General features: G+C 40.4%; 1 protein-coding gene across 3 annotated transcripts in view; it reads right to left on the reverse strand.

The window, feature by feature from the left end:
* FRMD5 (FERM domain containing 5) overlaps positions 1 to 22,770 on the reverse strand; it is a 341,523-nt gene extending 318,753 nt beyond the window's left edge. For all 3 annotated transcript variants that reach the window (XM_067745480.1, XM_067745486.1, XM_067745479.1), the window contains exon 1: positions 22,454 to 22,770. In XM_067745480.1, coding sequence (XP_067601581.1) covers positions 22,454 to 22,555 — 102 coding nt within the window. In that variant the 5' untranslated portion in view covers positions 22,556 to 22,770. The remainder of the gene's footprint in view (positions 1 to 22,453) is intronic.
* Positions 22,771 to 24,110: the final 1,340 nt, after the last annotated feature.

Below are 24,110 nucleotides of genomic sequence, written 5' to 3' on the forward strand. Positions count from 1 at the left end.
TCTAAGACACAGGAGTCAGATCAGCAAATGAAATCTCTTTTTGTCAGTATTGGGGGAGTTGAGATATATGATTCCACCATTCATCTCCACAAACTAAATCTTGATAAGGTATCATGAATTCCATTACAAACCAACAAATGGGCATGACCAAGGCAAAAGTATATTAGGTGTCAAACACACCTAAAGGAAGCGGAGAGCCCAGAGAAAAGGCAGTAGTACAAGAAACTCTACAACCATGAGGAAGGAAAATTCAATACCAAATAAGAAAACCTACATGCAGTTTATAGCTTTAATACTTCAGCCAGGCTTCTTAAGCTAAATATCTGTAAAAAATTAAAAAAAAAAACAACTCATCTTGTCCTTAAGAAAAAACTAACACAGTCATCTTTTCTAATAGACAGCAGTGAGAAAGGGTCACCTATTTGAAAGAGAAAGAAGACGACTAAGGACAGAGCAGAACTTCCCCCAGAAACTAGAGACATGTGACAGAGGCAAAAAGAGTGCAAATTATAAACAAATGGGGCCTAATTAAACTTAAAAGCTTTTGCACAGCAAAGGAAACCATAAACAAAATGAAAAGACAACCTATGGAACAGGAGAAAATATTTGTGAATGATGTGACCAACAAGGGATTAACTTCCAAAACATACAAACAGCTCATACAGCGTAATATCAAAACAAAAAACAAAATAACCAACAACAACCCAATCCAAAAATGGGCAGAAGACCTAAATAGACATTTCTCCAAAGAAGACATACAAATGGCCAACAGGCACATGAAAAGATATTCAACATCACTGATTATTAGAGAAATGCAAATCAAAACTACAGTGAGGTAACACCTCACACCAATCAGAATGACCATCATTAAAAAGTCTACAAATAATAAATGCTGGAGAAGGTGTGGAGAAAAGGGAACCCTCTTACACTGTTGGTGGGAATGTAAATTGGTGCAGAAACTATGGAAAACATTATGGAGGTTCCTTTAAAAACTAAAAATAGAGCTACCATATGATCCAGCAATCCTACTCCTGGGCATATATCTGGAAAAGACGAAAACTCTGATTCGAAAAGATACACGCACCCATATGTTCATAATAGCACTATTTACAATAGCCAAGACATGGAAGCAACCTAAATGTCCATGGACAGATGAATGGATAAAGATGTGGTACATATATACAATGGAATATTACTCAGTCATAAAAAAGAATGAAATAATGCAGCAACATGGATGGACCTAGAGATTATCATACTAAGTGAAGTAAGTTAGAGAAAGACAAATATCATATGTTATCACTTATATGTAGAACCTTTAAAAATGACACAAATGAACTTATTTACAAAATAGAAATAGATTCACAGGCATAGAAAACAAACTTATGGTTACCAAAGGGGAAGGGGGGTGGCGGGATAAGTTAGGAGTTTGAGATTAACAGATACATACTACTATATATAAAATAGGTAAACAAGGACCTCCTGTATAGCACAGAGAACTACATTCGATATCTTATAATAACCTGTAAGCAAAAGAATCTGAAAAAGAATAGATATATATGAAACTGAATCACTCTGCTCTACATCTGAAACACATTATAAAACAACTATACTTCAATTTAAAAAAAAGAATGCAAGTAAATTGTGGCCAAATATCAGGAAGAAAAACCACTTTAAAAACCTTGTATATCACAATTCTAAAAATTATTATTTATAATAATACTATAGCTGAGCAATACTTTAAAATTTACAAAGTAACTTATATGTTTTTCTTATTTTTTTCTCTCCTCATATGACTCTGGGAAGTAGCCTGGGCAGATATCACTGTCATCCTTTCTAATTGAATTTTTTAAAAAAATGAAAAAGTCACAGAAGTGACTCATTCAAGGTCACAGAGGTAGTATGAAGCAGAACTAAGATTTGACTTTAAGTTTTCTGAATCCAAATATGATGCACCTTTCACAATACCATTATTAAATAAAACTTCTACTCAAATCCACCAAAGGCATTCTAATAAAATTCTGCTCAATCTAACCATGCACTGCTTACTCATCAGTCCTGCAGCCAATCTCAGAACTATCAATAGAGAATTGCTTTCACACTCTAGTAATTTCTAGAAAAACCTCAATAAAGGAAGGATTTCAGAACTGAATGCTTCTTATAAAATATAACTTATTCTAACCATTATGATTGCGCCTAATGAATTCAATTTTACCCTTTCAACATTGATGAGCCACTGCCGGTGTTTGTCAAAACTGATAAGAAAATATAATGTCTGTTTCCCCAAGGCAAATCCCTGCTTGTTCCGTCACCTATTTCCATAATGTACTGTCATTTGTAACCTCTGACAGTAGTGCCACATTTTCTACACCACTTAGAAACCAAGCACATAATTTTAAAAGGTTTTGTACTAGAAACTGGTTTCCTAAAGAAAAAAAAACACTTCCTTAGTGCAACTAACTCATGAAAGATGACTTAGTTTCTATGTACTATTTTTCAGCATAACAGAAACTTGTTTTTTTAAATACTTATGATTTTAATAAATCTTGATGATGCTTTTTATCATAATTCTTCCATGGGCCAACAAATACTAGAATTTTATTTATGACAAGATAATATAATGTAGAATAAAGATCACTGGATTATGAGCCTACTCCAAACTAACTATATGAGCTTAAGTCAATTTACCTCTCTTGGTCTCAGTTTTGTCCTCTAAAAAAGAGAGTGAGTTCATTAGCTTTCAAACATTATTTTTTTCACAGAGGTATCTTTTTTCTAGTGACGTGTTACATGGAAATTCAATATAAAAAATGATAAAAGTAGAGCTCTTCTGGTCAGGGAACTCAGATCCACACCCAATCAGAATGCTCCTCAGTCCCCTAACTCCCCCAACCTCAGACAGCCCATGAGATATGTCTGAAGAACACTGCACAAAAACCAGTAATGAACTCTTTCATGTTTATTGTGACTCCCAAAGTCTAGGATTTCATGAATTTTATGTCCCATAGCATATGTCATTAGAGAAATGCAAATGAAAATTTCAATGAAATACCACTACACTATCAAAATAGTTTTTTTTAAAAAAAAACGACTAATAATACCAAGTGTTGCTCAGGATTTGGAGCAACTGGAACTCTCATTTATTGCCAGTGGGAATGCAAAATAGTACAACCACTTTGGAAAACGGTTTGGCAGTTTCTTATAAAGGTAAACACACACTTATGTACAACTAGTAACTCCATTTCTAGGTACTTACCCAAATGAAATGAAAACCTGTATGCAAATATCTTTTACAGCTTTATTCGTAACTGCCAAAAATAGAATTAACTCAAATATCCATCAACTGGTTAACAGATAAACAAACTGTGCTCTATCCATACAATGGAATAGTACTCAGCAATGAAAAGGTACAAACTGCTGATACATGCAGTAATATGAAGGAATCTCAAAAGCATTATGCTTACGCTGAAAACTACAAAACATTGTTTTAAAAAATCTAAATAAATTGAAAGACATTCTATGTTCATATATTAGAAGACTTAATATTGTTAAGGGGATCGCAACACTCCCCAAATTGAGCTACAGATTCAGTGCAATTCTTATCAAAATTCCACCCGGACTTTTTGCAGAAATTGATAAGCAAATCCTAAAATTCATATAGAAATGCAATGGATTAAGAATAGTCAAAATGATCTTTTTTTTTTTTTTTTTGGCTCCGTCAGGTCTTAGTTGCAACACGCGGGATCTTCGTCGCGGCATGCGGAATCTTTCCTTCCACCAGGCTACATTCTAGTTGTGGCGTGCAGGTTTTCTCTCTCTAGTTGTGGTGCGTGGGCTCCAGAGTGCATGGGCTCTGTAGTTTGCAGCACGCAGTCTCTTTAGTTGAGGCACGCAGGCTCAGTAGTTGTGGCATGGGGGCTTAGTTGCCCCGCAGCATGTGGAATCTTAGTTCCCCGACCAGGGATTGAACCCACATCCCCTGCACTGGGAGGCGGATTCTTTACCACTGGACCACCAGGGAAGTCCCCAAAATGATCTTTTAAAAGAACAAAGTTGGGGGCTTCCCTGGTGGCGCAGTGGTTAAGAATCCGCCTGCCAATGCAGGAGATACAGGCTCGAGCCCTGGTCCGGGAAGACCCCACATGCCACGGAGCAACTAAGCCTGTGCGGCACAATTACTGAGCCTGCACTCTAGAGCCCACGTGCCACAACTACTGAAGTCCGCGTGCCTAGAGCCCGTGCTCCCAACAAGAGAAGCCACCACAATGAGAAGCCTGCGCACCACAAAGAAGAGTAGCCCCCGCTTGCTGCAACCAGAGAAAAGCCCGCATGCAGCAACGAAGACCCAACACAGCCAAAAATAAAGCAAATAAAATAAAATTAATTAATTTTTTAAAAAAAAGAACAAAGTTGGTGGATTCACTTCCCGATTTCAAAACTTACCACAAAGCTGAAGTAACCCAGACAGTGGTGTGGTACTGGCATATAGATAGATCAATGGAATAGAAGAATCCGGAAATAAACACATACGTTTATGGTCAATTGAGCCTCTACCAAAGGGACCAAGATAATTTGATGGGGAAAGAATAGTCTTTCCAACCAAAGCTGCTGGACAACTGGATGTCAACATGTAAAAGTATAAATTTAGATCCCTATCTCATATCACACACAAAAATTATCTCAAAGTGGACCATAGACACAAATGTAAGAGTTGACACTACAAAACTCTTAGAAGAAAATACAGGAAAATTTTCTGGGGTTAGGTCAGTGATTTCTTACATATGACACCCAAAGCACAAGCAATAAAAAAGATTGATAAGTTGTACTTTATCAAAATTAAAACCTTTTGTGCTTCAAAAGATATCATCAAGAAAATGAAAAGACAACTCACAGAATAGGAGAAAATATCTGTAAATCATCTGTCTGATAAAAGACCTGCATCCAGAATATATAATGAACTCTTACAACTCAATAATAAGGACAAGCCATTTTAAAAATGGGCAAAAGTGAATAGATGTTCCTCAAAAAAGATATGCAAATGGCTAATAAACTCATAAAAAGATATTCAGCATCTTTAGTCATCAGGGAAGCGCAAATTAAAACCACAATGAGATCCTACTTCACACTCATAGAATGGCTATAATCAAAAAGACAACAGTGATGATTGGAGAGGATGTGGAGAAACTGGAGCTCTCATGCAGTCACTCTGAAAAACTGTTTGGCAATTCCTCAAACGTTAAACATCAAGTTACCACAGAACACAGCAATTTCACTCCTAGGTATCTATCCAAGAGAAATAAAAACATATTTCCACACAAGAACTTGTATACAAATGTTCATAACATATCCAAGAGAAATGAAAACATATCCACACAAAAACTTGTACATAAATGATCATAGCATTATTTTTAAAAGCCAGAAAGTGGAACAATGCAAATTTCCATCAACTGATGAATGGAAAAACAAAATGTGATATGTCCACACAATGGGAAACTATTTGGCAATAAAAAAGAAGTACTAATATAAGTTACTACCTGGATGAGCCTCAAAAACATTATGCCAAGTAAAAGTTACAAAAGACCATATATAGTGTGATACCATTTACTTGAAATGTCCAGAATAGGCAAATCTATAGACAGAAAGTAGATTAGAGTTTGCCTAGGGCAGAGAGTTGGGAAGAGGGAGTGAAAGTTACAAAAGACCATATATAGTGTGATACCATTTATTTGAAATGTCCAGAATAGGCAAATCTATAGACAGAAAGTAGATTAGAGTTTGCCTAGGGCAGAGAGTTGGAAGGAGGGAGACTGGAAATAGGGTACTGCTAATGGGTACAAGGTTTCTTTTGGAAGTGATATCAGTGTTCTAAAATTAGATTATGCTGATGACTGCACAACTCTGTAAAAATACTAAAAACTGTTGAATTGTACACCTTAAACAGATTAACTTTATGATATATAATTTGCATCTCAAAAAAGCATTATGCTAAGTGAAAGAAACCAGATTCAAAAGATTACATATTGGGCTTCCCTGGTGGCGCAGTGGTTGAGAGTCCGCCTGCCGATGCAGGGGACACGGGTTCGTGCCCCGGTCCGGGAAGATCCCACATGCCGCGGAACGGCTATGCCCGTGAGTCATGGCCGCTGAGCCTGTGCGTCTGGAGCCTGTGCTCCGCAACGGGACAGGCCACGACAGTGAGAGGCCCACGTACCGCAAGAAAAAAAAAAGATTACATATTGTATGATTCTGTTTATATGACATTGTGGAAGAGGCAAAACCATAAGGACAGAAACCAGATTAGTGGCTGACACAGATCCAGGGAAGGGGGAAGAGACTGACCACAAAAGGGCACAAGGTTCGAATTATAGGGGTCCCAGAAGAAGAAGAGAAAAAGAAAGGGACTGAGAAAATACTTGAAGAGATTATAGTTGAAAACTTCCCTAATATGGGAAAGGAAATAATCAAGTCCAGGAAACACAGAGAGTCCCATACAGGATAAATCCAAGGAGAAACACGCCAAGACACATACTAATCAAACTATCAAAAATAAATACAAAGAAAATATATTAAAAGCAGCAAGGGAAAAACAACAAGTAACACACAAGGGAATCCCCATAAGGTTAACAGCTGATCTTTCAGCAGAAACTCTGCAAACCAGAAGGGAGTGGCAGGACATATTTAAAGTGATGAAGGAGAAAATCCTACAACCAAGATTACTCTACCCAGCAAGGATCTCATTCAGATTTGATGGAGAAATTAAAACCTTTACCGAGGGGCTTCCCTGGTGGCGCAGTAGTTGAGAGTCCGCCTGCCAATGCAGGGGACACGGGTTCGTGTCCCGGTCTGGGAAGATCCCACATGCCGCGGAGCGGCTAGGCCCGTGAGCCATGGCTGCTGAGCCTGCGCGTCCGGAGCCTGTGCTCCGCAACGGGAGAGGCCAGAACAGTGAGAGGTCCGCGTACCGCAAAAAAAAAAAAAAAAAATTCAAAGAACTGTACACCTATAAAAGAGTGAATTTTTAGTCTATGTAAATCAAGTACTGACTTTTATAAAAGGCAAGTTTACATTATAGAAAATGCAGAAAACACTATTTGGAAACTTGAGAGCAAAAAAATAGTGGAAACCTTTAAAATACATTGCATAGCATATGTAGAGTGTGCCTCCTATTGATGTCATCAAGATAATACTGTCTATGATAGAGTGATATATGAGGACTATGGCAGAACCCCCCTTAAAATTTGAGATCAAAGTTTAAAAAAAGGCCTCCCTCTGAAATACAGACAAAATTAAAGAAAGTTCTCTGGCTAAGTCCACTAACTTAGGGGGGAAAATGGCATTTCAAATAGAGTCCTGAGAAACACCTAAGCCTAATCAAAGTAAACAGAGTATCCTCTAGACTGGATATAACTTAAAAAAAAAAAAGAAAAAGAAAATTTGAAGATGTATTATTAACATATGTACATGTTAATGCATAATCTTCATGAAATGGGGGAGGGCTAAAGAGAAGACTTTATCAGCATTTAGTAAGTACTTCTCAAGGGAGATAGAAAAACTGATTCTGGTAGATACATCATTACTAGAACTCTAGTATGGAGCAGAGATAGTTTATAAGGCTTTTACACAACCTAGAAGAATATCCCTCAAAACGATTTGATTTTCTTTGCCTTCCAAAAAAGCTTTTAATTTGGTTTTCCAAAGTCTCTGATGCTAAAAGAAGTGCCTACAATGACAGAAACTAGTATTCAGTACCCTACTATATAATTAACAAACAGATTCTGGATTACAAAAAAAAAAATTCTTATGACTTTGATTAGCATGAGTCAATCCCCCAGAATCTAATGTGTTGAATGAGTAGATAAAACTATATTTTGTGTTCTGCAAAACCTAGGGCCAGATAATAGACTGAAGCAGTCACCAACCTCTTTTTTGACATCTCTTACTTTAAAAGGAACATTTGCATTTATAAAGAATATCCTTCACAGAGGGAACACAAAGAAAAACACTACTGAGCCACGGACAAATGTCTGTGCTAAAAGAGACTTGAGGGGTCTTCTATTTGAGCCTCCTCATTTTGCAGATGAGAGGTTAAGTTGCATCTTAAAGCTTAAGTTACCTGCTCAAGGCCTCAAAGTTAACCAGTCAGAGTCAGGCATTTAACACAGGTCTCCTGACTCCCCAACATCAGTGTTTTCCCCATTGGACTATACTGCCTGCTTCATCACAGAGCAGTGTGTTAGAACAACTCTGAGGTCAGAGACCCATGTTCAAATCCCAGCTCCCACACTGACTAGCTGTGTAACATTGGGGGAGCTGTTTAACATCTCTAAGCCTTATTGTACTCATCTGTAACTAGGGGCAATAATATTTTCTATTAAATAGGTAGGATTAAATGAAAGAATGCATATAAAGTGCTTACCACAGAGCCCAGAAACACAGTTAAGTACTCAATAAATTTTTAAATGGATCAATTAACACATATTACAATTAAGATACATAATATGGTCATTACATAACTCTCTAACACATAAGAATGGCACCATTTATGATATGCATACTTTGTCAGTACATTCATTTTAATTGTAATTAATTATGTCAGGGAAACATTATAAGGAGAGGAACAGAAAATCACAGGAAAAAAAAGGATGCAAAAAAGACTACTGAGATATTTCTAAACCCTTAATTTATCTTATTAGAATATAATTGAACTTACTGTATTTTCAAGTATCATATGTTAAAATGTATCTATCTACTTATAAATAATCCTACGTAATTTTGTAAACTAACTGGATCCTACGGGGCTTCCCTGGTGGCGCAGTGGTTGAGAGTCCGCCTGCTGATGCAGGGGACACGGGTCTGTGCCCCGGTCCGAGAAGATCCCACATGCCACGGAGTGGCTGGGCCCGTGAGCCATGGCCGCTGCGCCGGCGCGTCCGGAGCCTGTGCTCCGCAACGGGAGAGGCCACAACAGTGAGAGGCCCCCGTACCGCAAAAAAAAAAAAAAAAACAGTAACTGGATCCCAATCAAGTGAGAAAACTTTCTACAGTCATTCTAAACCATAAATCCTAACTAAATAATAAACATATTTGCTCAGGAAAACTAATTTAATCACTCTTTAAAACTTTTTATTATAATAATAGAAAAATTGTAAAGATAGTTTAAAGATGTCGCATGTGTCCTTCGCCCAGCTTCCCCCAGTGGTAACTTACATAACTGCAGTACACTGTCAAAACCAAGAAATTGACGTGTGAATTGAGATAAAATTCACAATGTAAGATTACCATTATAAAGTGTACAATTCAGAGGTTTTTAGTATATTCCTAGAGTTGTGCAACCATCACCACTAAATCACCACCTTTTGAAGTCACCATAACGTATCTCTAAAGACCAGAAAATCTGATATGTTCCTTTTTTAAAATAAATTTATTTGTTTATTTTATTTTTGTCTGCGTTGGATTTTCATTGCTGCGTGCGGGCTTTCTCTAGTTGTGGCGAGCGGGGGCTACTCTTCTTTGTGGTGCACGGGCTTCTCATTGTGGTGGCTTCTCTTGTTGAGGAGCACAGGCTCTAGGCCCGCAGGCTTCAGAAGTTACAGCACACAGGCTCAGCAGTTGTGGCTCGTGGGCTCCAGAGCACAGGCTAAGTTGTTGCAGCGCATGAGCTCAGTTTCTCCGCCACAGGTGGGATCTTCCCGGACCAGGGCTCACCCCCGGATCCCCTGCGTTGGCAGGCAGATTCTTTTTTTTTTTTTTTTTTTTTTTTTTTTTTTGCCGTACGCGGGCCTCTCACTGTTGTGGCCTCTCCCATTGCGGAGCACAGGCTCCGGACGCGCAGGCTCTGGACGCGCAGGCTCTGGATGCGCAGGCTCAGTGGCCATGGCTCACGGGTCCAGCCGCTCTGCGGCATGCGGGATCCTCCCGGACCGGGGCACAAACCCGTGTCCCCTGCATCGGCAGGCAGACTCTCAACCACTGCGCCACCAGGGAAGCCCGGCAGGCAGATTCTTAACCACTGCCCCACCAGGGAAATCACTGTTCATTTTTAAAAATCTATTTAGTTCAAGTCAGAGGTAACCTTACATTTGCATTATTAATAATCCCCTTTATCAGAGATAACATTTTTCATTCATGCACATCTATTATCAACATTTCTTGGGCCCCAACATGAGACCTTACCTACTAACTGTACAAAGATATAATCTGTGCCCTTCCAACAGTTCAGTCTAGGGAGAGGAAAACATGTGAGTGAACATTTACATTTCAATGTGGTAAGTGCTACAATAAGGTCCCCCAAGGCACTGCCCAGCAACACTGGGGAGTGAGTCTACCCTGGAATAAGGAGGTAATGAGAGGCTGATGATTCATGCAGCAGGAGAAAATGCATATGGAGGATGATAGGAGACAAGGCTGGAAGGGAGGCAGCAGAGAGATGATGGAAGACCTCCTATGCCAAGCTAAAAGGCTGTAAGCCAGTAGGCAATGGGAAAAGCTTGAAGGATTTTAAAAAGAAAATGATCAGAGGTGCATTTTGGAAGCATGAGAAAGGTCAGAATTGGTTCGCCACTCTGCAGGAGGGTAAAACTTGGACCTTTAGGGACCCCATATCTGGCAAGCACAAATGGAGAGCCAGGGAAGGCAATGTAGGAGCTCTGATTCCTGCCATCACTGAGGCTAGAGTTCAAAGAGGAAAACTGAACTCATCCAGATCCCTATCTTACCTCAGAAACACCTGAGCTCTTGTGGCCTCTTGGAAGTTCCCATCTCATCCCACCTAACAGAAGAAGCCTGAGGGAGTGAGGAGTGAATTCAGCTTTGTGTGCTATCGATAAGACCATGCCGGTCATTAAAATGTTGAAATCTCTCTCTATCAGTTGGCAAATAGCCTCTGCCCTGAGAGGCTTCTCCCTTCTGCCCTGGGACCAATCCCAACCCCACCTCCCATGATTCAGCACTAAATATTTAGTGTCTGGCGCAGCAGAGGGCGCTAGACCCAACTTCAGTGCCCTCTGGCAGAGTCTTGGTCAGTGAGGTAGGTATTCACCATGACTCATTGATTGTTGAATATTTTAAACATCACCCCAACATGGGGGCCAAGCCCAGAGGCCTCCTTTAAACCATTAAGCTCTTCTATCACATTCAGCTGAAACAACAAAAAATATCAGGTTGGCCAAAAAGTTCGTTTGGGTTTTTCCGTAAGATGTTACAGAAAAAACCTGAAAGAACTTTTTGGCCAACCCACAGATCTTCAATATTCTTTCATTATCCCCAACTTTCTTCTCCAGATTCTCCCTCCAAATTCTGACCAGGTATTTCTGCTTAAGGCTCATCTTGCTCTATCCCGACTGTTTCTCTGGTTTTAATCTTTTGTTTCTTCCTTTAGTCAACTATTTTAACTCTCCATCCAGTTTCACTGACTTTAGCTGTCCAGAGTAAAGACTTTCCTGGTCATGGGCAGCCCTACCATGTCCATCCATTCCCTAAGAACCAGACCTGAAGTCACAGTAGACATAGAGTCTCATTAGGTCTATTAATTCATTAAGTATAAAAAACTGCAAAAAAGTTAATAGAAAACTCTAAACACATAATACTCAGCCCAGCCTCAAGATACCATTTTATACAATACAGACTTTCATTTGTTTGTCTTGTCTCAAATTCCAATTAACTAAAATATACACTTTTGTGTTAAATAATGAAATTAAAGGATATGGATCACATTATGCCTCAGTGTATATATACATACACTATGATTATATCTTTTTTTAACACCTCCCCCCACCAACAGAAGGTGTGGCCACCACACAAAGAATCTGACCATAAGCAAAGGTATAACTTGGCAGTGATGCCAATTAGAAGTGGTGATAAGAGATTGTATTAAATGAATGGCCCAAAGTATAAATCAGCATAAAACAGAGGACATAATAAGAGATGGACAGAAGAGCTATCATGTCAGAAAAGATGGTAGGAAATAAAATTGTGGAAACCAAGAAGAGAAAGTAAAGTTTCTCTACTTCTTTTGTCATTTTCTTTTGACCAGAAGCTAAAGGTATCTTATATGAGATACATTAGTAGGAATAGTCCATAATATTTTATAATGATACACTAAAAGATCTAATTTGCAGCAAGACAATATAATAGCATTCTATCTGTCTCCTTAGAATAATCAGACTGTCTAGTATACCCAAAATCAAAAATTGGAATACAGGTAATATGTGTTCTCCTTTACCATAAAAATTATTAGAAGACAATTCCTAGATGTGCTTTCTGTACTATGGGTATTCATTTAAACAAGCTTGTCTAAATTATCCAAGGTGTATTTAAAAATAAGCAAAGAAAGTGTTGATTAGCTATTCTGCTTATAAAATCTGACATTACAATAGTTAGCTCAGTAACTTATGTCCTACAGCTATACCAAGCAAACTCTCATTCACTTTTTTTTTTAACCTACTTCACATGTACCAGAACCTGAAACTGGACATAGATTGAAGAAGCTGCACTGTAGGACTGGAACTACCTTCTGTTTTGATCAGATTTTTATCTCTCAACAGCCAAATTTCCTGAGTGGCCTCCCAAAGAGCTGATGGGATATTCTGTTGTACAGATGAGTGTATACTGTGAAATTGTAGGTTCAACATGTCTTATAACATCCCCCACATCATTGCTAGTCCATAGGTCCTCCGGACGTACAAACCTCCAATTCCGTAATAACTCCTGGGGCTTTTAGATCTTTCTAGAGGCAAAAATCTGAAACAGGACAGGCTGGATGCCTTCTCCAGCCTCAATTATCCCCCAGAAGTACTTGAGATCCTTAGGTGAATTGATTAATTCTGCTTCCTTGTGTTGTGATCAATGTTCTTACCTGCTTGGCTCATGTTTGACAAAATAAGAATCTTAGTAGCACCTCCTCACTAGAGTATCTGGAATCCTCTGGGACTCCTGAAGCCAACTCTTCCTCTTGGGTGTCCTCAGAATTAGGCTAGGACCCAGACTAGAGGCCCTTGAGTTAAATCAAGCTATAGAGAAATAAGGCTGTGCACCTGCCTAGAGGCAAAGGATAATTTGCCTGATTATGCAGTGCCTGGAGGGAGTACCAGACTGAGAAGATTCCTAATGATTTGGCTTTTTCCTACCACAAATTCAATGAAAGTGGCCAGACATTTGAGTGTGCCCTAGGGCATGCTGTTTGAGGTACCACTATTTCTTTCAGGCCTTGGGCCTGTGGGCCTTTGCTAATTTAACTGGCTCCCATAATACCATTTCACAGCAAGCCTCCTTAAACTTGCCAACAAAATGGAGTGCTTGTATTGTCAGTCATTCCCCTATTCATCAGTCTTTAGACTATCCCTCCTTATTCTCCTCTTCCAGAGCAAAATAACCTATTAGCATTGGCATTCTGCCGAACATTGATTGCCCAAATGCCAAACAGTGCTTTCTTGGAGGTTCCCATCCCCAAAGCTCCAGCCTGGCACTGTGTTGAGTGCTAAAAGTGCACCCTGTGTAGGGCTGGGAACTTTGGAGCCAGCAGGCAGCGGCTCACACGAGAATCCAGGGAAGCACTCCTCTGTCCTCCAGAAAAGCTATTTTGGGTGGCCACTTAGGTTTGGGAATAGAGATGCTGAAAAGTGCCTTTTAGGGCTCCACGGGTTACATTTCCTAACTGTTAATGCACAGTCTAGGCTACACTGTATCAGTCAAAGGATTTTCAAACAACAGCTGAATGTTGGAATTTGATACCTTCTTTTTTTTGTCAGATAACTAAACTGATGACGTCTCTTGAAAATAAAATTCATACTTAGTTGCTGCAGTCACAGAATTAAGATTGATATCCCAATCTACCTTTTCTTTATATGATGCCATTGCTTTGTGAAGAATCTTAATCTGTGTTACACAGTTTTGGAATTAGATTTAATTCATTGCCAGCTTTATGCATTTATTTTTAGTTTAGACTGATTCCTCTGAGCACGTCAAGAATGATTGAAATTTGCTGACAGTAATTTTTCCTAGGCAAGTAGATTTCTGTCGTTTGACTCAACTGTACCAGAGTAAGTCAAATCAACATAGTAAAGGAAAGACTAAGCATACTTGGCTTTACATTTTTAGCTTTTCTACCTAGAAGTAGCCTGCTGTTACCTTAGCCTGGAATGCCCTTTACCCATACGCACAGCCCATTTTCTGCTTTTGGCAATCTTTCATGACCTAGTTCAAATCTCACCTCCTTTGAGAAATATTTAATTTCAAGTCCCCCACATGTGCGCTGCCACAGCATATCACCTTGTCCTAGCCCTGAATTCTGTGATGTTTTATGGTTTGCTATTTACATGTTTATAATCCCTCTCTAGGCTGTAAGTCCTTGGACGACAGGGAGCTTTACTCCTCCTATTCCCCCAGTGCTTTAAGTTGTGAAGATTTCTTTGAAAAACAGTATACAAATATGAAATAATCATATTGTTTGTAGGTCAGGAAAGACAAAAAATAAAACTAACCAATAAATATAAGAGCATCAAATTGGAATTATGAACCATCTTTAGAATCCTGCCCACTTGAAGACAGATATGCATATCTGCAAATAACTTTTTACCTTTTAAGGGTAGAGAATCAGTTAAGGCCATTCAGAAATAAATCAAAAGTCAGAAATAAGAGATTCACTCTTGGCTTCTCCTTCTCCCTCATTTTTTATATCCAGTCAATCAACAATACTCATCAATGTTATCTACTAAATATCTGTGTGACCAAGTAGTAGCTATTCTCAAACCTCAGCAAGCATAAGACTCAGCTGAAAGACTTAAACTGATGAGTTCCAGGCCCCAACTTTCCGATTTGCTAGGTCTGCAGTGGGGACAAGAATCTGCGTTTCTAACGAGTACCCACGTGAAACTAATGCTGCTCATCCAGGAACCACACTTTTAAACCACTGAGAAGGTTTAACTCCCCCACTCTATTCTCCTTGCTTTTCACAAGGTTCACAATTTCTACAAAAGGAAGAAAACCCCTGAGCTGTGACACAGTAAGATGGCTCAAATAAGGCATAAGAATAGCTAGGTTTGGTCCTGATCCTGAATGGCTTCCCCTGGTGGGCAGTCGTTGCCTAACTTGAAATGATCTTTAACATACAAGAACAAGTCCTAAAGCATTTCTGGAGTGGTCCAGAGTGCCTCTAAATACAGACCAACAGATGAGGTCATGGTAATGCAGGGAGTCAGAAGTAGAGGAGGGGGATGAAAGCTATAATCACTGTCAAAGGGGTGTTTTCTGTAGACAAGTGAATGGAGCTATTGTACACAAACTCAGTGGTTGCCAAGCATGTGGCCCAATTATTTTGCCTGTATGAGCATGGCACGGAAGGATCTCCTTAGAGGACTTGATTCACACAGTTGATGTTTACTCTGACAGTAGCAAGCAAAAGCCTAGAGAATTTGAACCTAAGATTCCTTACAGGTTCCTACCTTCCAAATCTAGGATATGATGCAATTAAGCTGGAAAGACCACAGAGTAAAACACCATCCCTAGAAATAGTACAGTAATTATAATTGGTGAAAGACCAATACAGGGGCCTATCTTGTTCAAAATATTGACAACAGTAATGAGCATCACGTGATGGCCTTGGAAGGCAAGAGTTCCATAATTTAAATCTGGGGATTATCCTCCCAGAGAAACTGCTCTCCCTAGTCTTTCTTTGGCTCTACCATATGTAAAATGTTTGTAAAAGCTTCAAAAGTTCTATTGGCCACCAGGGCCTAGGGTCTTAAAGGAATGGAAGGCCTGCTTCAATGGCTAGGATGGACGTATGACAAGGTGTTTTGCTTTCTTAGGGGAAATACCACTCACTGTACAGCATAGGATGGAGATGCTCCAGCACTCTCCAAATTTCTCAGCTGCATAAGAAAACCATTCAGGTGGTTGGCTTGAGCCCCAAGGATCAAGGCCATAAAACAGAGGGGCAACAACTGCCACTGGGCCTCCTGGAGAGCAGCACCCTCCTCCCTAAGCACCATGTAGGTGAGATACAGAAGCTATAAGGTTGCTGCCAATCCTCCATGATATTCACATATCTTGTACAAGCTCTGGCTAGGCACAGCTGAGGAAGAGTGACCCACAGGAGGCTGCTCCAAGAAACAGGATCTGCAGAGTCCAACAGAATGTTACAGATGAGGCTACCAGAGAGAAGATGAATTCAACTTAAAATACACATAGGGCTTCCCTGGTGGCACAGTGGTTAAGAATCCACCTGCCATGATTTGTGACCACTAGAGGGGTGGGATAGGGAGGGTGGGAGGGAGACGCAAGAGGGAGGGGATATGGGGATATATGTATAGCTGATTCACTTTGTTATACAGCTGAAACTAACACACCATTGTAAAGCAATTATACTCCAGTAAAGATGTTAAAAAAAAAAAAAGAAAAAGAATACACCTGCCAATGCAGTGGACACGGGTTCAATCCCTGGCCCGGGAAGATCCCACATGCCGCGGGGCAACTAAGCCCGTGAGCCACAACTACTGAGGCCCGTGCGCCTAGAGCCGGTGAGCCACAACAAGAGAAGCCACCACAATAAGAAGCCTGTGCACCACAACGAAGAGTAGCCCCCGCTCTCCGCAGCTAGAGAAAGCCCAAGCACAGCAATGAAGACCCGACACAGCCAAAAATAAAAACAAATAAATTTTAAAAAATAATAAAATAAAATAGACATATTTAGAAACAGATTGGGAAGCATGGTTCACTTCCTGTCCAGATAACAGGTTAGAAAACGAGTCTGTGAGGAGGTTGCTTTATGTAGTACTGACTTGGAGGAAAGGAGTGCAGGAAGGTTCTGTGGCTGTGGTGAACCGTATGCTCAATACCCTAATTCTGCCAGACCTCTAACGCTCCATGAAGCACTGTACTACACAGTATTCATTTGCTGTAAGCCTTCTAAACCTGCAGAGATGGGGGAAGTGAGGGCACCTGAAAGGCTTGAAATCCTAACAGACAAACGAAAAAAATCATAGGAGCTGTGGGCTGAAGCGCCACTAATTCAACAAAGGATAACTGCAAAAAGTTAGCAGGCTTCATAAAATACCACATTTACATACTGTACTTCTCACCAGAGAGAGAGGGGTTACAGAGAAAAACGGTTCGAAATGGGATGGGATGAAACTACAAAAAGGGTTATACGATTGTTAGAAAATGTTTATTGTTTTCAGGCAGAAGAAATTTTAAAGTGTTGTAGTTAACACAGCAATCATGTAGCACAAACAAATCAGAAAAAGTATTTACTGAACTATGTAAGGCACTGAACTAGGTGCTGTGATTCTTGGGGTTTAAGATTCATAGCTTCCTCTTACTCTCTCCTTTATAAATTCTAAAGTATAATCTATCAGAAAACAAAGTTCTTAAAATAATCCAAAATATTTTAATATAGTAACTATTATATCATTGGTAAATTGCCTCTAAAGCTAATGCCTTGCTATTTATTTTGGATTACACATTTTAAGAATTACACATAAACCATTACAAACATATGAAAAATGACTGTTTATTGCCTTCAGGTTGTCTGATTTTATTTTGGCAAACATTTCCTTTTTTAAATATGATATTAATATCACAGACATGATACACGAGTCTCTGGACAATGTATAAACAGAGGACTCAAAATCACATGCTCTGTACACTATGTTGAATTGCCTCATCTAGCATACTCATTCCAAGCACTTAACAGAATGCAAGTTCATACAAATACCCTTGAGTAAAATCTGTTGTAGTGATTGCGTCTAGGTTTCTCTTGGATGCCAATGACACTTCTTAAACAGGACTTCTTCAAAAAGAAAAAGAATGAAAGCATAAATACACATCTAGAATTTACCTTCTGTACTGAAAAGACTGATTTGCATTAGTTTTATACAATAAATGTTTTAATATACAAATTAAGAAACAGAATACAAGTGCTTTTAGGATCCTAGAAGGCTAATTTTGGAACTTAGTTTTAAGAATTAGATTCTAACTGACTTGCTATTGTAACAGAGATCCTGAGACAGCATAATTACTTTTTAAAATAAAGTTTTTAAAAACCAATATTCATGAAAATACAACAGCCTTGTGTTTTTCTCTGTGAATAAAATTATCCTAATTCTCTAAGAACATCCTTTTTGCATTAATGAAACCAAGGATTCCACTTACCAAGAAGCAGAAGTTCTTAGAAAAGACAAATCACAGTCCAAGCAATAAATGCCTCTCTAAAGCCAAAGACTTGGTAGAATAGAAGGAAAGCAAACTTGAACTCTTGATTTTAAAGAAGAGTTCTAATAAAGATTTCAGTTATGCCAGTCTTGGATCTCACAATTTTACTGAAATTAATCAGAAATCATTTTACGGGGACTTACAGCTTAAGTTCAATTATTTTTCTAAAAAAGTAAAACATTTCTCAATTCTATTTCTGAACTGAATAGAATAAGGCACAATATAAGTACAGTATATTAGTCTATTTAAATGTTCCTTATTATTTGTAGTGATATCTCCAAATAACTTTCTCTTTACTGCGAAATAAGTATTAAATTTCCATTTTATAGATGAGGAAATTAAGGTACAGACAGGTGAAGTAACTTAAGGAGTCAGAATGGATAGAGGGAATAACGATGGGATTTAGAGACAAAAGGGCTGGGGTTTAAATACAGTACAGCCACCTACTAGCTTTGAGCAAGTTCCGTCATCTGGGACTATCTTTCATCTGTAAAAGGAGGATAATACCACCTACCTCTCAACGGCTGATGTAAGGTATAAGCAAAGCACCTAGCACAAAGCCTAGTACATAGTTATCCATTCAACAAATATAGGCTCTCCCACCAATCCACGATCCCATTTTCTTTAGCTGGTACAATGGGTATAAAATCAATCCATAACACTGATGTGAGGTAAATGAGATAATAATACACGCGAAGTGCCTGGCAGGTGCAAGGATCAATGCATTTGTTCTCTCCCTCAATATTCTCTCCCTTACTCCATGTCCCACAGTTACTAAATGGCTGAGCCACAATCAAATCCACATCTTGGTTCCACTTAGAACTGCCTCTGCACACACATTTCATTTATGGTTGCACCTTATTTAACTGCAAAAACTAATCTAACCTAGCTGCTTAATCAGTTGTTATTTTAATGTGTTCCCAGTAAAATCAAATTCATTTCTAGGGTAGCTTTACTTTTCAGCAATAACCAATAAAAAGTGATTAATATTCTGACTTGGCAATATATATTTTTCAATACATATTTCTACTGGCATTTCTGCAATATATTCTTAATATTTTATAAGCTGTTATAACCTGAAAGATAGTTAAAAATCTATTCTTTAGATATTACATGCCTAAGCACCTAAATGACTCCATTCGGAGAGTTCAAAGATAGTAGGTAGCCTTTTCGTTTTTCCTATTTTCTCCCAAATAAAATAACAAAGTAAGATAGTAAATGTGGTAAGTAAATAAATATGTGTTTAAATGAAACAGATGTGTGAAAAATATGGACCAGATCTGCATTTATGAGGCAATGACCTTCAAAACTGGCAGGGAGCTGTTAACAATGTTCTTCACAGGGGAGCAATTATACTACAACCCTCCTATGTATACTTTCATTTCTCATGGTCTACAACTACATTCGCATATCAGAAAGAATAAAAGAATAGTCTGGTAACTGTGGCAACCTTCATTGAGAAGATATAAGGCATTTTCATTACCTTAATAATCACATCCTAAATGCCAGATCAGTATAACTGCTGCAATATGAAAGGCTAGACCAACACTTTGATAGAATTTCCTACAACTGAAATTTACCAAATTTTACCAAATGTAGCTATTATGACTTTAACCCAGTGATACATTTCTGATTCTGTAATATCCTAAGTGGTCTCTGATGATCTCAAGAGGCACTGAAATTTTTCTAAAATAAATACCTTAAAGAAAAATATGCCATACAATACTTTTAGGAAAAGGAGGTCAAATTATCACCAATTTTTTTTAATATACAGTACTGCAATTCCTAAATGTTGTAAATACTGCTTTAACCCAGTAAGTAGCTCACATACTGATTTAAAAAACCCTGTGCCCAATGTCTGACAAATAAGCGCATATGTGCTCGCGCTCTCTCTCTCTCTCCACCCCCCCAACAAACACACACACACACACACACACACACACACACACACACACAATAGAAATATACAAGCGGGAAAAGTTGCTAAGAAAAGCTCAATCTCTAATGCTCAAAAAAAGGTGTATGCGCAAAATATTAATTTCACGTAAAATATTGTCTTATTTTCCACATTTCCTCAGGTGGGTAAAAACAAAAGCAATTCACAATAGTAGTGCCAAAGAATGACAATATTACATATAGTTTAGAATTCCTGTGTTTTTTAAATTTCATGCAAGAATCACAATGCACAATCATTAACATATCTAGATAGTGAACACTTACTACAGTATGGTCATATTACACCAAGCTTAATTTTTTTAAGTGGCCTACATTTTTATAACATATTAAATTGTAATCATGTAAAATAAGACCAGCAGGAAAATAAATACAACCATAGTAGCATATAGCAAGCATAAATCCAATAAGTCCTCCTCAACTTAAAAATATTTTTCGCAACAGTAATAAAAACCACCCACAAGTATAATACCAATAAGCCAACTGGGTTTTCCACTATCTGGGAAAAATAACTAGTTGCCTTTTTGTGATACCTGAAAACCACAAGGTTATCACTAAATGGACAGGTGACATGAATTGTGTTTCATTTGTACTTTATATCTTGGCAAAAGTTAATGATCTGTCCCAGAAATTTTATTTCACCATATATCCCAAAAGTATTTTTAGGACTCATGAAGTCTAAATCTCACACTGCCCTTGATATGCTATTGTGTAAATGCTTTAAATTTTAAAACAAAGAATAAAGACTTTAAAAGCTCTGCACAATGTATTCAAATGGTAAGGATGTCCACTCAATCCCTGTTTCCTGAGTCCCCCACCAAAAAACAAACAAAAAAAAACTGTACATGACACATAAAGATACAATAGAAACAAAAAGTAGCATGACACTCATTCAGTAAGGAAATAATACACAACATCTCTACATCATATTCAACTACAAAAATCCTTTCACTTGATGGCTAGCATCTTTATGACTGCTTAATCTGTATTTAAGTGGCCTGAAAAAGAGATTTTGTTCTCTTTCTCTACCCTCATAGATCTTTGGCAGCAGTCAGCACTCATGCCCAGAGTTGGTTTTGGAGGTGGGAGAATAAGGAAAGTGGAGAGAAGGCTGACCTGAGCACGGAGTCAGCAGAGAGCAGCTGCTCTCATATACTATCCAACGTCTTTCTCACCCACCGCTATTTTCCGCTATTGAGCATTGTCAGCGAAAAAAATTAATGGGGGAGGGGGGCGGGGAAAGAGACAAAGAGAGTAGGACCCCGGCCGTCAGTTTTTGTCTGCCACATCTGAAGTGAGAAGCCCTCTCGGGTTTTTTGCTGCAAAGGCAAGGGATCAGGTGAGACCCTCTGGGTCCAGCTCAATTTGCTTCTCCAGAAAGGGCAGTTTTCGGCAGTGAGCGCAGGATCCTCCTGGCTGGTGAACTAAACACCGGAGCATTGTTAATGTTTTCTATCTCTTACTTTATAAAGGAGGAAGAGGGCTGTGACTGCATTCCTGGGAAAGACTACTACTCCTGACGTGCCACACAGCGAGAGGTTGTAAAAATCCCTTCAAAAATACCAGGTTCTGAAGAAATGCTGTGCAGCCTTACCGTATTGTTGGCGTTTTTTTGTAAGTCACCGATTCTCACCAACGCCAACCCTCAAATCGCTGGGACTTGTTGCTAAATCTTTACCTCACGCCCCCCAGAACTGCCCAACTGAATAAGATTTGGGGAGAGAAAGGCCAGAGGGGGGGCCTAAGTCTTTAAAGCCCGGAGGGCTGGTATCCCCTTCAATAGGCCACTCTGCATGGGCTATGCGTTCAATTCTACCTTCTGAGAGCTCTGACTCACAAATGCTGGGCGGGGGGCGGGGGGCAAATTATGACATACACCATTATCGTTCCAGCCAAAGACATGTAAGAAAAGCCGCCAGCCGTCCTTGCCGGGCCGGAGAGTCAAAACCTGCGCCCCCCGACGGGGCGGCCGGGGAAAGAGCCTCCCTCCCGACGCCCGAGGAAGGTGCTCCCCACACCGGCGGGTTCGAGGAGCCAGGATAGAGCGTCCTCACCTCGGGAGAGGGCAGGGGGCGAGGTGGGGGTCCAGAACGCGAGGACTCGCCTCTCAGCAGCGCCGAGCTCCGAGTGCCCAGCCCCGGACTGGGGGTCAGGCAGAGGCGCCCTGCACCGGGGCCGTCCGCCGCAGCCAGGGGTGGACAAAGCGCTGGGGTCTGGAGCGACGCGCGGGCGCGGGCCAAGTTGGCCAGACTCGGGGGACGAGGGGGTCCCGCGGGCGGGGCGGCGCGGCACTGACCTGGATGGTGCAGGTGTACTCGCTGTCGTCCAGCAGCCGCACGGTGCAGCTGTACTCGCGCTCCAGGCTCCTGCTGCTGCCGCTCATCAACCTGCTCAGCATCTTCCCGCCCACCCGCCCCCGGGAGAGACGCGGCGGCGCTGCGGACCCCGGACCAGGCGCCCCTCAGCCAGGCAGCTCCGCACCGGCCCCAAGCACCTGCACCATCACCCCAGCGCGGACGCCGCCGCTGCCTCCTGCTGACCCAGCTCCTCCTCCTTCTCCTCCTCCTTCTCCGCCACCGCCTCCCCACAGCCCAGAACAAGCGCCCGGCTCTCTTTCCTCCGCGCCCTACTGCCCGTGTCCTGCTCGTGGGGCGGGGCCTCGGCCGGAGGGGCCCAATGGGGGTCAGCGCGGCGGAACCGAGTGGCAGACAGTAGAGCCAGTAGAAATAGGGCACTGCGATGATGGACAAGCTGGGGAAGCAATCACGGGAAAGCAGTCGGACCGAGATAAGCCGGACCAGCCCTCTGGCGTCCCAAACCAGGGGCTCCTTTTCTCCCTGCGGTTCCTGTAGATGCTACTTCCCCACCCCCGGACCAGGTGTGGGCACCCGGCTCGATCATTGTCAGCTGTTTGGAATACATTTGGCCTCTGCTTCAGGGGCCAAGTCCCACCCTCTGCAACACCTCGGTTCTCGCCTCTCGGGAGCCGGAGCGGTGAGAGCTCACAATCCCTGCACCTGCAGAATGCAAGCACCTTCGGCTCTGGACCAGGCGGCTACCCCCACCTGCGCTGTATCGCAAGGCAGCCCGACGGTCTCCTCTGCTCCATCCCTCTTATTTTGGAGAACATCTGTTTTACAGGAGCTACTTAAGGAAAACCTGCCGGGTTCGCAGAGGGTCTGAAGCACCAGGGTTTAACCCCTAGAAAACCCTCCACTCAAACACCCTTTGCCTCCTTCCTTTTATTTTCAGAAGACAAAAGGAAGAGACTGAGACGTGCTCCTTCCGCCGGTATAATACAGAGGAAAAGATCAACCCTTTCCTTACACCTTTAGAACTAGAATTATCGTGTCTTCATACTTCCTGAACAAAACGCCAGAGTATGTAAGGAGGTATACATCACAAAGAAAAAAAATTGTCTCCTGCCTTCTCTGACCTCATATCTAAAGACCTCATGTTCTTTATAAAAATTTCACTAAGAGACAGTATTCTCCCTCAAAAAATTTTGATGGAAGGAAATGTTACAAAAGGATCAAATCAACAACGTTAATGCTGTAATAAATATATTAATTGAAAATAATGAAATACACATAATTTCCTGTTATTTTCATTTACACTGTTGGTTGTAGGTATAACATAACAAAAATAAAACCCAATGTTAACTGAGAAAAAAGCCCGACCATTAAAGTATGCTTCTTCCCTAGTGTCTTTGGACTCCAGAATTTATCCTTTTTTTTTTTTGCATGTGACCCACCCTGCCCCTCTTTGTATCTTGGATTGCTTATCACCTCAGTAACCTGGATTGCTCTCCTCATTAGTTACATTCTCCCCTATGGCATTCAGGAGCCATAAGAGGAGGTTCTTCTTCTCAATGCAATCCTGGATGAGTTAGTTTAGAAACTAGAAGCAGTGAGCCAAGTATTCTAGCCATAAAACCAGATGTGAGCTCCTCT

This window comes from Pseudorca crassidens, chromosome 1 (genome assembly GCF_039906515.1).
Source record: "Pseudorca crassidens isolate mPseCra1 chromosome 1, mPseCra1.hap1, whole genome shotgun sequence".
In the NCBI taxonomy this organism is placed as follows: domain Eukaryota; kingdom Metazoa; phylum Chordata; class Mammalia; order Artiodactyla; family Delphinidae; genus Pseudorca; species Pseudorca crassidens.